General features: G+C 39.9%; 1 protein-coding gene across 1 annotated transcript in view; it reads left to right on the top strand.

Annotated features, from left to right (window-relative positions):
• The window catches only part of CHST13 (carbohydrate sulfotransferase 13), a 54,641-nt gene extending 50,347 nt beyond the window's left edge, over nt 1-4,294 (top strand). Inside the window, exon 3 of the mRNA XM_074283793.1 lies at nt 2,895-4,294. Coding sequence (XP_074139894.1) covers nt 2,895-3,740 — 846 coding nt within the window. The 3' untranslated portion in view covers nt 3,741-4,294. The remainder of the gene's footprint in view (nt 1-2,894) is intronic.
• The last annotated feature ends 12,674 nt before the right edge of the window (nt 4,295-16,968 follow it).

The following is a 16,968-nucleotide window of genomic DNA, read 5'->3' as shown; positions in this document are numbered from 1 at the left end:
ATCGGGCCCAGGGACTGAGTTAAGACCCCTAGGACCTGGTTCTGTTATTCATCAACATATACAGAGTAAAAGGCTTTTCTAATTTAGGCAGGACTGTCTGAGGACAGTTGCAAAGTCCAATGGCCCTGGCTGTGGCATCTGAAATACAAATCCCCCATGGTTCCCAGATATGGCAGTAGCTAAAATTTGAGCCTCTTCTCTGTTCCTTGCCCTTGCCCTGTGGTTCTAATTCTCTGCTGCTGAAATTTTAGCTCCCTAATGTTTGTTGAAAATGCATGCTGAAGACTCTGGAGAAGTGGGGTCCAGGAGAGTGAATTTCTTTAGAGCCTCTACAAGGCACCCCTGAAAGAAGGCAGGTTTTTCCTCAGCATCTTGGGTAACTTCCTTAAGTTTTTCATAATTAACCTGCTTCTTAATTCCCTTCTTTGTGCCTTCATTGAGGCAGATTAGAAAATGATCCCTTCTCTATCTCTGCTTCCCTCCTGGTAATCCCAGGCTCTGCTACTGGGACAACAATAGCCCCAGGAGGGGTGTCTACCAGAGGAGGAGGTTGTGGACTCAGCCATATCATCCCCAAACTTCTGTTCAAAATCCCAGATTCTTTTTTTCCTCCTCTACAATACAGATAATGATATTAACATCTCCCTAGGTAAAATCAAATTGAAGGGAGATGGTTTTAAAGTCTCATTTAGTGAGATCCTTAGAGTAACAGCCAAAATTTTCCTTAATCTGGGAAAGGTCTGACATTGAAAAAGTAACATGGACCCTGAGTGTTCCACACCAAGAGTCTGCTACTTCTCTCAATGGGCAGAAATGTTGGAGGGGTGGATGAATCAGGATCCTAAGGGAGGAGAAAAAGGAGTCCTCCTCCTTGTAAGGGAGGGACTGAGGAGAGGGGACTGGGAAGTTTCAGAATGTAGCTCAAGAAGTGAGGGTCCAGGGGATCCACAGAAAGGGGACTGAGTTGAAAAACCATTGCTGGACCTAAGATCTGGATCTTGTTAAGGGGGTGATCCTAGAAGGGATTCTTGGGCCTCTAGATAAGTTCTATATAAGAGGACAAACAAGGGATCCCGTGTCCCTGGAGGAATGGAAAGGATTGAGTCATCTAGGAGGTCAGTGTCTACTTTAAATTCCCCTCCAGTAAATTTTACTAGCAGCATCCTGCAGTGCTGTCTTAATTTAGGATATTGTGACAAGGCCATAAAGGCTTGGATTTATGGAACCTCAGTCCACTTGCCTTGTCTGTGGCAAAACAAATGAAGCTGCAGGATAGTGTTATGGTTAATGAATCCATTAATGGGCCATTTTTCTTCATCCTATAAGGTATATTGAGGCTAGACAGTAATGCAAAAGAAAATAAGTTTCTTAACTTTAAGACTTTTTACGCTAGATTTTTGTCTATTTTTTAAGACACGGCTGAATGGAGAATACTTGGGGATAGGGATAGAGGTGGACTGTCCCATTTTTGCCACGAGACTTAGAATTCCTAGTCTTATAGCTCCTCTCCTCCTCTGGAGTCCCGGGGAGGATGAAAAGGTGGCAGATATTCCCTGGTCAGGAGGAAACTGCCAAGAATTTTAAGAAATTCCAAGTTCAGTTGTCCCCAGTCAAGGAAAGTTTGCTGAGTGTGGAGCTCCTGACACCCCAACAAGCCTTCCTAGGTGCTTGGGGTATACTAGCTATAGGACAGGAGTGAAAAGAGGTTTACCTTTACAAGGCGGACATAAAATTCTGGGCTCCCTCAACGGGCCACAGATGTTGAGGCATGACACCCCAACAATGTTAGGGTCCCCAGGTCGGTGTCGCAGGTATAGCAAAAGAATTCACAAATTCAGTTTGTCTCCAAGTTAGGGGGCAAATATTTATTATGCTGCTAAAAGCAGGTTAAGTTCCAAAAGCACTGAGCAAAGAACTAGGAGCAAGAAGATAGATTTATAGAAAAAAAAAACCTTAAGAGTGCTTCTTGTCACTGGTGGACTAATTTTATGGCTTAGAGGTAGAATTAAGGAGTGGTCTTAGATTTGAGTTGAGGAGTAGTCTAGTATATACCTCATTACTGTCTCAGAAATGTTATTAGGGACCAACAGATTGTTCTCTGACAGCCAGCATTGTTTGTGGAGTTACAGCACTCCCAAGGCCAGATAACTTTAGGGTTATCCCTGGAAGGTTGTCCCTACAAGTTATTCCATATCAATATGACTGAAAAAGACTGAACAACAATAGAGACTAGAGTTCTGAGCTGAAGCACCAAATTAGCAGCATCTGGGAAGTCTGGGAGTATCATAAAGATACTGGGTGGCACAAGGTGGGAGGAAACTAGATTTCACTGCTTCAGTTTGTTTTTCCAAGAACAAATTTTGATTCCCACCCTTCATCCTCTCCCCTTTGATATACCTAATCCCTAATTAGGATACCTAATTAGGCCTGGAAATAGATATTGGACCCAACTCCACCAAGAAACAACACGGTGTAACGGTTAAAGCACAGAATTGGAAGGCAAGACTTGAATTCCAGCCCCAAATAATTTACTAATTTAATGTGTTACTTTGGACAAGTATCATTTTGGGGGAGGCTCTGAGTCTCTGTTTCTCCATCTATAAAATAAAGGGATTGGACTAAATCAATGAAAACAAAATTGGCCTTATTCTGTTTTAGGCACTATGCTTAGCACTAGAGATATAAAAAAATATTAAACAGTCTTTACTTCAAGGAGTTTCCTATCAGAAGGGTTGAGCACATCAAAACCTCCAGAGTTTCCATTCTATCAGAAGGATTGATGATGACATTGAAAAATCCTTTTGTCTAAAAGATGAATTCTCAGAAGATAGGAGTGATATCCATTCTATATTTGAGTCATAGCCACTTTTAACCATTTCTCTTCCTTTTCATAGCTCCAACACTCCCCCCTCCACCTGGTCCACCAGAAACGGAGGGAGCTTCTGAGTCAAGTGTGCAACCGCTATACCCGTAAGCGGCGCCTGCTGAGCCCTGAGGACTTGCGCCACCTGGTAGTGGATGATGAACACGGCTTGCTGTACTGCTATGTGCCCAAGGTAGCCTGTACCAACTGGAAGCGAGTGATGATGGTGCTCACAGGAGGTGGCAAGTACAGAGACCCACTGGAGATCCCAGCCCATGAGGCCCATGTACCAACCAACCTGAGGACACTGGCGGACTACAGCCCAGCCGAAATCAATCGACGGCTACGGACCTACCTCAAGTTCCTATTTGTTCGCGAACCCTTTGAACGGCTCGTCTCGGCTTACCGCAACAAGTTCACACGCAACTATAACACGGCCTTCCACAGGCGGTATGGCACCAAAATCATTCAGCGCCATCGGCAGCATCCCAGCCCCGAGGCCTTGGCCCGGGGAGACGACGTCCGCTTTGAGGAATTCCTCTATTACCTGATAGACCCCCGCACACGGAAGGAAGAACCTTTCAATGAACACTGGGAGCGGGCCCACTCCCTCTGCCACCCCTGCCTTGTCCACTATGATGTTGTGGGCAAGTATGAGACCCTGGAAGAGGATGCAGCCTATGTGCTGAGCCTCACAGGGGCCGACCAAGCTGGCGTGCACTTCCCATCCTCCTCTATCACACACACCACGGGCAGTGAGACAGCTCACTTCTTTGAGGGGATCAGGCCCTTCTACCAAAGAAGACTCTTTAATTTATATAAGATGGACTACCTCCTATTCAACTACTCCATTCCTTCCTATCTGCAGCTCCAATAACAGCCAAGGAGGTCTCAGGGGCTTGGGGGGGGAGTCTCGTTTTTGCCTTTCAGCCCTTACCTACAGACTGCCGGGTCCAGTTGATTCCATCATGTCCCCATCTCACCTGCTGCTCTTTTCCACTCTTTTCCATGCCCATGCATGGGCTGTCTCCCCACTGACTAAGGGAGACTAAAATACAGTTCCTACTGAATGATGGGAGGGAGATCATCACTGGGCCATATCTCACCTGCATCCCTTTTTTCAGATTGAACATTAGGGATTAAGTATGGCCATTTCTTCTGTAGCCAATCAGTGACTTTGCTGCAGATTCTAATCATGGAGTCTCCATTATGGTACAGAGAGGTTGCTTGGAAGGTGCTCCCAATCCATCTTCACTCTGACCCTCTGCCATTATCACCTCTGCTAGTAAATCCAATGATTTTCTAGCTGTTGGGTTGTGGGTGATGGAACTGAAGAGTGAAATCCTGGGGAAGATTTCTTTTTTTATATACGATACCCTAAGGTGCTGGAGTGACTCTTTTTTAAACAAAAGTAAATTTATTTCTTTACCATTTGTCTTGTTGACATTTCTTCATTCAGTCAATAAGCATTTATTAAGCACTTACTACGTTCCAGGCATTGTGCTTAGTACTGGGGTAAACAAAGTAAAAACAATTCCTCTTCTACCACATGGTAATGGGAAGAAACTTGCAAACAATAATGTATATACACAGGATGTATGTGTGTGTGTGTGTTTTGTGTGTATAATATACATATACAACATATGTGCACATCACATGCATATGTATATATAATTAAAATATAACACACATATATGTCATATGTATATATTATGAATTTAATGAAAGCCATATTAGCATTATGATGTAATAGAATATATTATATATAATAGTATAGATTTAATCTCAGAGGAAAGACACTGGAGAGGAACAAGAAGGAGGGAGGAGGTCTAGGAAAGGCTTGTGCAGAAGACTGACGGAAGGAGAAACAGCATTCCAAGTATGGGGAAGAGCCAGTTCAAAGGCTTGGAGGCTGGAGAGTTGCTCAAAGAAGAGCAAATAGACTATTTTATCTGGAATTATAGAATATGTGGAAGGATGGGAGGAAGACTGGAAAGGTCAGAGATAGACAGGTTATGAAGTACTTTAGTATCAAACAAAGCACTTTTTTTTTCATCCTGGAGGTTCTGGAGTCCCTGGAATTTATTGAATAGGGATGGCATAGGGGCAACTAAGTGGCGCAGTGGATAGAGCACCAGCCTTGAATTCAGGAGGACACGAGTTCAAATCTGGTCTCAGACACTTAACACTTCCTGGCTGTGTGACCCTGGGCAAGTCACTTAACCCCAGCCTCAGGGAGAAAAAAAAGAATAGGGATGGCAAGTTGAGGGGAAGGGAAGGTGACCCAGTCAGTCCAGTGATTTAATAAGATCTTACAACTGATTGGAGGATAAAACTTCTTCCTATCATCATGTCTATCTCTGTGACCATCCCTAAACAGCAAAGTTAAAGGGGTAGGAAGGGGAAGGGAGGTCTGAAGGGTGAAGCATGGGATATTGCCTAGCATTGAGATATGGATGCAGGTTTAAATCTCAAATCTGTCATTATCTCTATGTGAATAAGCAAGTCCTTTCACTTTTATATGCCTCCATCTTCTCATCTGTAAAGTGAAATTAGACTAAATAGGGGGTGTCAAACTCATTGCACCCTGGCTTAAATGCCTACAGAAACACACTTACATACACCAGATTAAAATTTAATTGAGAAACATTTAACAAATTGAGTAAATGTAATATATTATGTTACTTTGTGGTTTTCTAGGTCAATATAACATGCCCCACCAAGGATCCCTTTCTGAGTCTGATGTCACCAGATTATATGACCACTGAAATCCCTTCTAGAGCTAAGTCTCTGATCCTGTGAGTGGTGAAAAAGGAGGCAGTTTCTCTCTTCTCCTTTCCATTATTCCGTTGACCCAAAACTAGTCAATTGCCCTTTCTGTACCTCAATTTCCTTTTCTATGGCATGGTGATAATCCCAGTAGTATTTGGCTTAAAGGGTGGTGAGAAGGATCCAATGGGATGAAAAATGTGAAAGGACCTTGGAAAAAATTTTAAATACAACACATATGTAATGGATTATTTTCTTATGTAATGTTTCCAGACTTGAGGCAATAGCTGAGGGACTTGCAGTGACATAAATGGAGGAAATCATGCAGTTCTGGTTGGACCCATCAAGATCCAGCTGGCAAAATGCTGCTCTTAGTGAAAGGGCAAGGCTTTACATTTGAGTTCATCCATAAGTAATGGATTTGCAATAGTTTGCAGTTATTTAATGCTTTTTAAGTCTTTTTTCAATGAGTTACTACATCTTTGACCTTAATTTATCTTGTAAATGTTTGGGGGTATATATAGCATATAGTAGCATCCCTATAGGATAGGTAAGGAACGGCATCCTTGGCAGGTCTGTCAAATGACTTGTCCAGGATCACACAGCAGAACCAAATCTTCCATTGCTGCAACAGCAATAACAGCAACAGAAGAACTGAATGTATTTCCTTTTTTTTTCCTTCTGGAATCCTTCAGTAAATATAATGAAATGCAGATGTGCTACCTAGATACCCCCAGATACACAAATAGTTAATGAATAATCAGAATTTCTGTTCTGTTCTTTTGGGGGAGTTAAGGTTCAGCTGACCTTCAGTTGATCATTGAATCTATTTTCTATGGGACTAAGACATTGCCCTGGACAATTACATTGAGACCCTTTCCTCAAATGTAGGTCTGTGACTATTTGCATATATGTATGTATTTATGAAAAAAATCTTTATCGTTTGTTTAATCATGACTTCATCTAACTATAGAACTGAAAGGTAATTTCCTTGTTCCTCTAATTTTTTATTTACTTTTATCATAGATTCATCTGGAGCTTATCTTTTTTTATTAATTTTTATAATTATAACTTTTTTTGACAGTACATATGCATAGGTAATTTTTTTTTTACAACATTATCTCTTGTACTCCCTTCTGTTCTGAATTTTTCCCCTCCTTCCCTCCACCCTCTCCCCTAGATGGCAGGAATTCTCATACATATTAAATATCTTACAGTACATCCTAGGTACAATATATAGGTGCAGAACCAAATTTTTTTTGTTGTTGTTGCAAAGGAAGAATTGTTTTCAGAAGGTAAAAATAATCTGGGAAGAAAAACAAAAAAACAAATAAACAAAAAAATGCTCACAGTTTACACTCATTTCCCAGTGTTCCTTTTCTGGATGTAGCTGATTCTGTCCATCACTGATCAATTGGAATTGGATTAGCTCTTCTCTATGTTGAAGATATCCACTTCCATTAGAATATATCTTCATACAGTATTATTTATTGTTGCCATGTATAATCTTCTGGTTCTGCTCGTTTCACTTAGCATCAGTTGATGTAAGTCTCTCCAAGCTTCTGTATTCCTCCTGTTGGTCATTTCTTACAGAGCAATAATATTCCATAACATTCATATACCATAATTTACTCAACCATTCTCCAATTGATGGGCATCCATTCAGTTTCCAGTTTCCAGCCACTACAAAAAGGGCTGCCACAAACATTTTGGCACATACAGGTCCCTTTCCCTTCTTTAGTATTTCCTTGGGATATAAGCCCAGTAGTAGCACTGCTGGGTCAAATGGCATAATTTTGATAACTTTTTGGGCATAATTCCAGATTGCTCTCCAGAATGGTTGGATTCTTTCACAACTCCACCAACAATGCATCAGTGTCCCAGTTTTCCCACAGCCCTTCCAACATTTATCGTTATTTGTTCCTATCATCTTAGCCAATCTGATAGGTGTGTAATGATATCTCAGAGTTGTCTTAATTTGCATTTCTCTGATCAATAGTGATTTGGAACACTCTTTCATATGAGTGGAAATAGTTTTAATTTCATCATCTGAAAAGTGTCTGTTCGTATCCTTTGACCATTTATCAATTGGAGAATGGCTTGATTTCTTATAAATTAGAGTAAATTCTCTGTATATTTTGGAGATGAGGCCTTTATCAGAATCTTTAACTGTAAAATGTTTTCCCAATTTGTTACTTCCCTTCTAATCTTGTTTGCATTAGTTTTGTTTGTGCAGAAACTTTTTAATTTGGTGTTATCAAAATTTTCTATTTTGTAATCAGTAATGGTCTCTAGTTCTCTGGAGCTTATCTTGATATGTGGTATGAAATGTTTGTCTCAATCTATTTTCTGCCAGATTACTTTCCAGTTTTCTTATTCCCTCTCCTCCAAATAGTGAGACTTTCTTCTATGTCTAGGTTCTTTGGATTTATCAAAGACTATTTTACTTAGATTGTTTCCATATGCTGCAATCCCCTGATTGAACTCTTTTCAAGCAGCACCACATTGTTTTAATGATTATTCCTTTATAGTTCAGTTTGAGATTTTATATGATTAGCTAGAAAGAGTCAGAGAAAGAGAGAATACATGAGTATTGAAGAAAAGAAGACTGGATGATTAAAAAAAGGGAAAGAATACTTCATTTGATAATTCAGTGAGAAGAATGGAATAATAGTTTGTTAAAGGATTGTGAATGGACTTGAGGATCTCATTATAAGCATTCTTACTCATGATAAGGGCACTGTTGTTATGGGGATAAACTATTTTTAAGGCACTTTGTGAACCTTAAAGCACTAGAGAGGGAGAGCAGAGGAGAGGAGAAAGAACGAGAGAGCGAGAGAGCAAGAGAGAGTGATATGTATATAGTACTAGTTATGAATATCGTTGCTCCCCACTGACTTCTAGTCCCTCCATTCCTGTTCTTCTAGTCTATAACCCGTATTCTGGATTCATTTTTCCTCTATTATAAGTCTTGATCCTACAACAGATCAATTGAGTTACATGCTCACAAAATTTCCACTTTTGAATCCCCTATCTCCTGTTCTGCCATTTGGAACCTATCTTCCATACTGAGTCACCCCATCACTTACCTTTCCTGTTCTTCTCTCTTCTTATCATGAAAGAAAAAATCACATCAATAACTCCCCATATCTCCATTACTGTTTAATGATGGCAGATTAACTTTCTGCCTCTATGTAGACAAAATTATCAAACTCAGCTAACTGCAGAACAAATGTCATTCTGTAGTAAAATGCTACAACATATCCAAACTCTGTTCAACTTATTTTCCGATAATTTCATTGTTTCAAACTCAACTTAAAAATATACTCTGAATGAATTAATGAATAATTATTCTAAATAATTTTGCAATAAAAATGAAATGAAATTTTCTTTGGAAATTCTGAAGCATAGTTTAAAGGAGGTGAACCACATAGAACAGAAAGGGCCATCATGGGGAAAGAGGGATTAAAATAGTTGTTTTTGGTTATACAGCTACAGAGTAAAGAAAATTGGCCCTAGAGTCAAGATCCAGAGTCTGAATTCCATCTCTGAGTTTTATGCCCTGCATGAACTCAGTCAAATCACTTATTTCTTCATTATAGTTGATCTCTGAGATCCCTTCCATATTCAGATCCCTAAAACTAGCACTAATCTATATTACCTTGGGCAAGACTTAGCCCTTCTTGCCCTCAGTTTCTTCATCTGTTAAATGAGGTTTTCACTAAAAGGCCTTTGAGGTCTCTTCTCACTAACTATGCTCCTGTGGAAGATGACTAAATTCCTGATACCAGTTATCCATCTTTCCCTTCCAAATATTGTCAAGTTGGGGGTTCTGACTAATGGTCAGGGTTGGTTGATTCAATATTCAACTGCACTTAGAGGCAATATGACAATGTATAGAGAGCCTATTTCCAAAAGCTATAAGGAGATTATTTTCCATTCATTTTAAGGATTAACTTTTTAACAATTAGGATGGTATAAAAAGGAATGCTTGTCATAGTAGCGAGCTTCCCATCACAAAAGATAAGAAAATAAATGAATCCAAGATTCTGCTGGAAGCTTGGACTACTGCCCTCAACCAATCCTGCCATCTCATGACTTTAGTTAGGACTGCTCCAGAATATTGAGACATACAGGTGTCTTGATGAAGCCAAGGATCCCAAAATTAGGGCAGGGTTCCAGTCCATTTACATCTAAGGCAGATGGGCAGGCTGGTAAATCATGGTGGATAAGCAAAAAGGGGATCACTCCTTGCTATCAGGATCAAAGAAGCAGCAGGTTGGTCACCTATTGCCAATCAGGCAGTATGGAGATCTACTACTATGTTTATTTCCCTAGGGAATGTCAGAGAAAGTCAGTGGATTTTGCAATTAGCTATAGCTGGGGCCAGAGTCCAAAGTTAAGGTACCCATATTGATGAGTAAGATTTAGTTTTCAAGGATATAACTGAGTCAAAAGTCAGTCACTTGACTTTCAGCACTGGGAACTTTTATCTGTAAAATGGGGATAATAATAGAATCTACTCTCAAAGGAGTACTGTAAGGATCAGATAACAAGTTAAATATTTTGCAAATCATAAAATGCTACATAAATGTTAGCTATTATTCTCAAAAGCTAGATTCTAATCCAAGTCCTCTGATTCTAGAGCTAGAACTCATTCCACTTGGTCATGTTACCTGCCCTCCTCTTCAACTATTAAAATCTTCCTGGTTCCCTCCTTAGGTTTTCTAAACTCAAGCAGGAGTCCTGCCCTAACTCCAGATCCTGAAAGATCCTGTGTGTGTACAAATGGCACAACTGTTCCACCATCACTACCATGGACAAATCTGTTTTACAGTCTTATGATTAATTAGAATAAATAATTAAAACCAGATGATTTTTAGAGATCATATAATTCAATCCCACTTCACAATGAGAAACAGACTTTAAGAAAGGGAAATCTCTCACTGAGGATCATACAGCAAAGCCAAAATATGCTTTTCAATCCACCACTCTGGCAGTTTCTTTCTCTATGGCTTCTCACCAAAACAAATGAAAAAAAAATCTCAGGAGAAAATTCAGATTCGAACTCTGATCTCATCTTCAAAAGACAGATCCTAACAATTATTTCCATACCCCTTCCTATAACTCACTTTGGGTTTTTATTCTTCCCTTCTGATGAAAGGCAGTCTGATGTAATGGACAGAAAGCCAGCCTCAGAATTAGGGATGACTGTACACGGAAAGGATTGACAGATTGATAGTTCTTTCTCGATTATCAATATGTCACACACATATTGAGCTCAGGAACCCAGGCCAATCCCCAAACCAGATTCATAGAGGAAGCATCCACACTGGGAATTATAATCAATCACAGACATCTGGTCCAAAAGACAGGAATATTACCTGTGGCCCCTCCTCCTCCCCAGTATACTGATTAGACTCAGGAGAATCATTTCCCTACCTCCCTCCAGGAGCATCTGATGGTTGTTGTGGAAAATATATTAAGAATTCTAGTTTCTAAAGGTTCCACAGGCAGTCCATTTGAATGAAGGCAAAAGAAACAAAACTCTATTATTCCTCTCTATACACTCTGTAACCCGGTTGAAATGGACTACTAAACTGTTCCATGAACATGAAATGCTTTTCCCAATTCCCCACCTTTTCTGACTTGTACCTGAAATTCCCACCTGCTCCCTCCTCATCCCCTCCAACTATTTAATTTCAAATAATATTTCATATCGCATTCCTCAAGACCTCACTCAAATTTCACCTCCCTTATTTTCTTTCCAGTAAGATATTAATTTCTCCCTTTTCTGATGCCCTGCAGAACTGTAAAATCTCTCTTTTACTGTGTTGTCATACTCTTTACAGAAAGTGTGATTAGTGTTCTTGTCTTTTCTCTCTTATTGAACTGCAAAGTCCCTGAGGTCAGGGCTCTGTATCCCCAAGAAACGTAATACAGGATCCTCCACAGAAGCAGCATTCATTCATGAATGAATGAAGAGAATCAAACTTCCACATTCCTTCCCTTAAATTAGGGAGAACTCAGCAGAGCTAAGTCAGTCCTTATTGGAGTAGATGCCAAGGTGGAGCCAACAACAAGGTGTCTCACCAGAGCTCTAAAGTAAGCAAAATCTCTCCCTACCTCTCCCTTTAGTTTTGCTGGGGCTCCAGATCCCACTTGGAAAGTGTAATGTTTAATCCAGATCATCAGTTCTCCTCATGATCTCATTATAAGTTCTGCTCTGGGTAATTGAGATTTTCCCAGAAGATGGAAAATTTCTTTCCTCTTCAATTGTTCAGAAAATTCTGGGCTTCCTGAAAGTTTGCATTTCTAACAAAAACTTTCAAACATCATTGGCTTTCTGGTCTATTTGTTGGAGACCACCCAGCTTTAAGACTTGGGGGGATATAAGGCAACTAGTAATAAGGGCATCAGGGGAGATGAATGGGGATACGAGTGAATGAGGGAAGAGAGAAGGAATGGGAAATGGAAATCAAGGAGAACAGCTTCAGGGGCCCCTGGTGCTTGAAGACTGGAGAGACTGCCTCTTTTGACACATGGAAATCATGTAGTCGAAAAGCAAGCAAACAGGAAATGCACTCAACCACTAACATCCAACCTGATCTTCCAACTCAGTCACTTCACTTAAGCCTTTGGGTACCTATATGTCTAATACAACACAGGCCCCTTGAGACAGGGTTCTGTTTATTGGAGGGGGCAGGACACACACAAATATCCAACTTTCTTTACCGTCTGACAGCTCAATCAGTTATATACTAGGGTTCTCTGGGGATTATTTTTAGACCATCCAACACAAAGTGAATGTTTAATAGCCCTGCAAATGTGAGAAATGTGACTATAAACATTGGTTGGTGGTGGTGGGTTTATATAATAATTCATCCAAATGGCAGCTGTTCCTTTCAAATTAATCCTTTTTTTAAAAATTCACTTATTTGTGGACCATTTGCAGGAATGTTGTCAACAGGATTTGTGTGTTGAGAAGGTGGATGCAAGGTAGTCATCTGGAGAAGCAACTGAACTTATTTCCATCCCAACGACATTGTGGGACCTCCTCAATGGAAATGAGTCATGTGTTCTTGAGAATCTTCTCAGCATTAAACATCCTCTGAAGATGGATTTAATTTTTAAATAATCCCAGGTAATTTAGTGCCAAATCTGATTAATAAGAGTAGGAATAGGGACTCATTTATTAAGGGAACTTCAGATGAGGAAACTTCCTTATTTCCCTCAATGCTAGTTGGCATTTTCTTGGCAACCTAGAGAATCCTAGAATTAAAAGAGGTTGTTAATTAACTTGTCCAGGGCCACACACAACCAGTACTGAGACAAACTCAAGTCTTCCTATTTCTGAAGGCAGCTCCCTATCCACTTTGCCACCCTAATACTAGTAAATATCCAACACGGCACCTTAAGACATATAATGATATGTTCTGTCTCATGTGGGCTTCAGAATAATCCAGTGAGGCAGGTACTGTAAGTAGTATGGCATAATAGATGGAACACTGACCTCAAAGTCAGGAAACCCTGAGTTCAAATTTATCCTAAATATTCACTGACTCTAGATTCATCTAACCACAGGACTGCCAAAGGCTCAAGCACTTAAGAGTACTTGAAGTGCTCTGTAAATTTAAAGCTATGAAAAATGTGAGTTGTTACCTCAACTTTAGTAATGAGGAAACTGAGAAAGTTTCAGAGAAAGTTAGTGGCTTGCCTATAGTCCCATATGAAATACAAAGTCTGCATCCAGGTCTCCTGATTTTAAATCCACATTCTACTCCTTCTCCCAAGATGCCTCCTGTCAAGCTAGGAAGAAGAAAGTTCTTTCTAATGAAACTGCCAAATTGAGAACAAATTGAGGGCAGAAGGATTCCATTCCATAAGTAGCAGGGGCAGAGAGAATAATGTCTTACAAGAGGTTCTGCTCTTGGAAAAGTCACATTTCTGGTCAACAACACTCCCTGGGAAGGGGAAAAGCACTGTCAGGGTGGGGTTGTGTGTGTCCTTTTGGTCACAGGACTAGGGAGTATTACAATCTAATGAGGACTCTCTCATTACAACCTAAACTTTTACATTTCATAATGGAATTTATTCCTGTCTTTAGTGAAGGTACTTTGGTTAAAAACAACATATGAATACAAAAGAGATCCACAGGATCATGGATATGGAGCTGAATTTACATTAGAGACCACTGAATCCAATTTCTCATTTTCCAGATGCAGAAACTGACAAAGGAATTAAGTTGCCCAAGATAACTAGGAAATGGTTTAATCAGGATTTGAATTCAGGTTTTTAACTCCAAATTTATCACCTAATTCACTATCCCATTCTCTTGAGCCATTTCTAAATCAGTTTTGAAGGCAATTTCCAAAGAAGAGTTCCAGCAAGAACAGCCTCACTGAAATAAGTTCATTACCTCCCTAGGGGACTGCTCTGAATGGGTCAGAAATCATTTGGATGTATGAAGTCTGTTCTGTTTTTAAAAAAAAAGAGAGAAAAAAAAAAAAAACAAACAAAGCTGGTCACTCTGTCCTTTTAGTTATTCCCTTCACGCTGTAATTCAAATCTGATTACTAAAGATTCTCCTTGCAAATATCATTCAAGGACTTGCTTTCATAAAGAGATACAAATGTTCTATAATCAAAGTGGGGAGCAGAATGGATTCAATGCAATGGTTATACTGTGTGGAAACTGGTTTGATCAATGCAAGATGATATAAACATAAAGAGTCCTCTTTTCAAAAAGCTTACAATCTCCTAGCAGGAGAATAGAACAATAGCATCTAAGGGAAGATTGCTAGAACACTAGCACTTCAAGGCTGGGGGGTGGGGCTCCGGATCATAGATTCCAAAGCCAGAAGACTTTAGAATCACTGATGGATTGTTTATAACAGAAGCACCCCAAAGTCAAGGAGACCTCCCCACAACTGTCTTCCCTAGAAGCTATACTCCTTCAGAATCACTGGAAGTTTTTAGGGGGTGGGGAATGACTTGTGCTTTAGGAAAATTATTTGGGCAGCTACATGAGATGAGGAGGGAGACTAGAAGCAGGAAAACAAATTCGGAAACTTTTATAATAATGCAGTCAAAAGGGACATGAACTAGAGGGACGTTCCTATGAATGGAGAACAAGGGAGGGGTGTGAGATGTTCTGGGAGTGAAACAAAGCTTAGAAATTATTTTGATGTAGAGAGGGAGGGAGGGAGAAGAGTCTGTGAATGATTGAGGCCACAAACATGGGGACTGGAAAAATGGTGGTAGCGTCCAGAGGAACAGTGAAATTGGGAGGAGATGGTGGCTTAGTGGGGAAGAATTCAGTCTTGAATATGTCACATTTGAGATACTGATGGAATATCCAAGCAGAGGCAGAAGGCAGTTATTGGTAGATAAAAGACCAGATAGATATGAAATCATCTATACAAACCTATGAGAATGAAGGAGATGACCAAAGAGAAAAGAGGAGACAAGAATGTCTGGTGTGAAACTGAAAATAGATTCATGAGCCAGTAAAGATGAAAGATTAATCAGAGAGGAGAAGGTCTAAGAACAATGTCGTTGAAGTCAAGAGAGGAGAAACAATTCATGAATGGGTTTGTCAAAGTGTCCCAAACTGCAGAAATGCCAAAGACAAAAGTTTCTGAACTTGAGTAAGAAGGATTGGTTACTTTTAAGAGTGAAATTTCAATAGGGCGTCAGGGTTGGTAACCAGACTGCACAAGGATAGGAGGAAGTAAAGGTAGATCTAGCTTTGACAATGAAAAGAGATAGGATGATCATTTGTAGTGTGGTCAAAAGAAAGGTTCCGAAGTTTAAGTGGGGATGGAGGAGACCTAAATACATTTATAGGGAGTAGAGAAGGAGCTGCTAGATAGGATGAGGAAAAGGAGGGAATGATGAGTATTGTAAACTCTTGGAAGAGATGGGAGGAGTAGGGATTGAGAATATAAACAGGTTAGCCTAAGCAAAAATGGCCACCACTCAGGGCTTTGAGGGTTATGATTAGTGTGTAGGACTGTTAAATTACAGGTCAAGATTGAGGAGGTGGGAAAATTTTGCCAGAACTTAATGGAAAGATCAGAGAGGACTGATGGGATGAGAGGTTACAGTGAGAATGATGATTGTTCTATATCTGGGGAAGAAAAACCATATCACATCATTATTAATATTTAGAGATGGATCTACAATCTAACCACAGAGAGAGCATAAAGGTATCATTTGGGAGCCGACCCTTGATTCCAAAAGTCCTTGCAAAGGGTATTTCCCAGAATGCTTTTAGCCATGTTGGAATAGGGAAATATGTGCCTTCCCAAAGAGGAGTGCATTTATTTGGAAACCAAAAATTAATAGTGTTTATTAAGCAAATCAGTCAGTGACTTGGTAATCCCACCAAGTAAAGAGCCTGTAGACATCTCCGTCTACTGTTTCACTTGCAGACAAAACTCCAGGGACTGAATTAGCCCAAATGCTGGTTTTAGACTTGGGTTTGGCCTCCTTGGCTTGGGATACTTTAGGGAGTCACTCTACCACCTAATCCAAGTCTTCTCATGAATGATGAGGAATGGAATGACTTGTCCAGTCAAGTTAGTACATCTTCTTCCCAAACTTCTGCAAGTGATCTCCAATCAAACAACTCCTCCTTTATAGTTCCCCAGCAAACTGATGATGAAATTCTTTAGATTTTTACAATTAAAAAATACTTCCTGAAGTGCTTTGACTCTCGTGTCTGGGAGAGCAGGTCCTCTCCTCAACTTCAAGGCCCAGTTGTTTCCCCCCATTAAAGCTTTCCCTGATGACCTCAGCCAGGAGGTGATTCCTCATGATTTTTCCTTATTTATGTGACTGTCTTACTTCCTTTACTACCCCTACCCTCCATCTCCAACACCATAACTCTCTAAAGGGCAAGTTGTTATTTTATTCATACTCTATTCCCCCATAATGCATAGCTATCACAGGGCCTCAGTCATAGTACATACTCAGTACATACTTGTATGGGAGGAGGATATTAATAAAACAAGACATGGAGGAGAAAACACTGCTACAAAAAATCTGTCTTTTGGAGATGACATAGATTTGAATCTAGTGTTATAGGTTATATTTGCATATTGTTTTACACAAACTTTTTGAAAAACATAATCAAGTAATTATCATCTTCAGTTTAAAAATGAGTAAACCAATACTTAAGAGCTAAAAATAATTGGCCCAATGTCACAAGGCAAATTTTCTCCATTAACAGCTTAATAAATTTAAATGAAGGCAAGAACTGATACTTACAACTGGTCATTCTTCGATGAGGTTGATTTTTCCCCATGGAAAGACTAACTCTGGATAAGATAA

This window comes from Sminthopsis crassicaudata, chromosome 1 (assembly GCF_048593235.1).
Source record: "Sminthopsis crassicaudata isolate SCR6 chromosome 1, ASM4859323v1, whole genome shotgun sequence".
NCBI lineage: Eukaryota > Metazoa > Chordata > Mammalia > Dasyuromorphia > Dasyuridae > Sminthopsis > Sminthopsis crassicaudata.
This window is presented reverse-complemented; position numbering and strand designations above follow the sequence as displayed.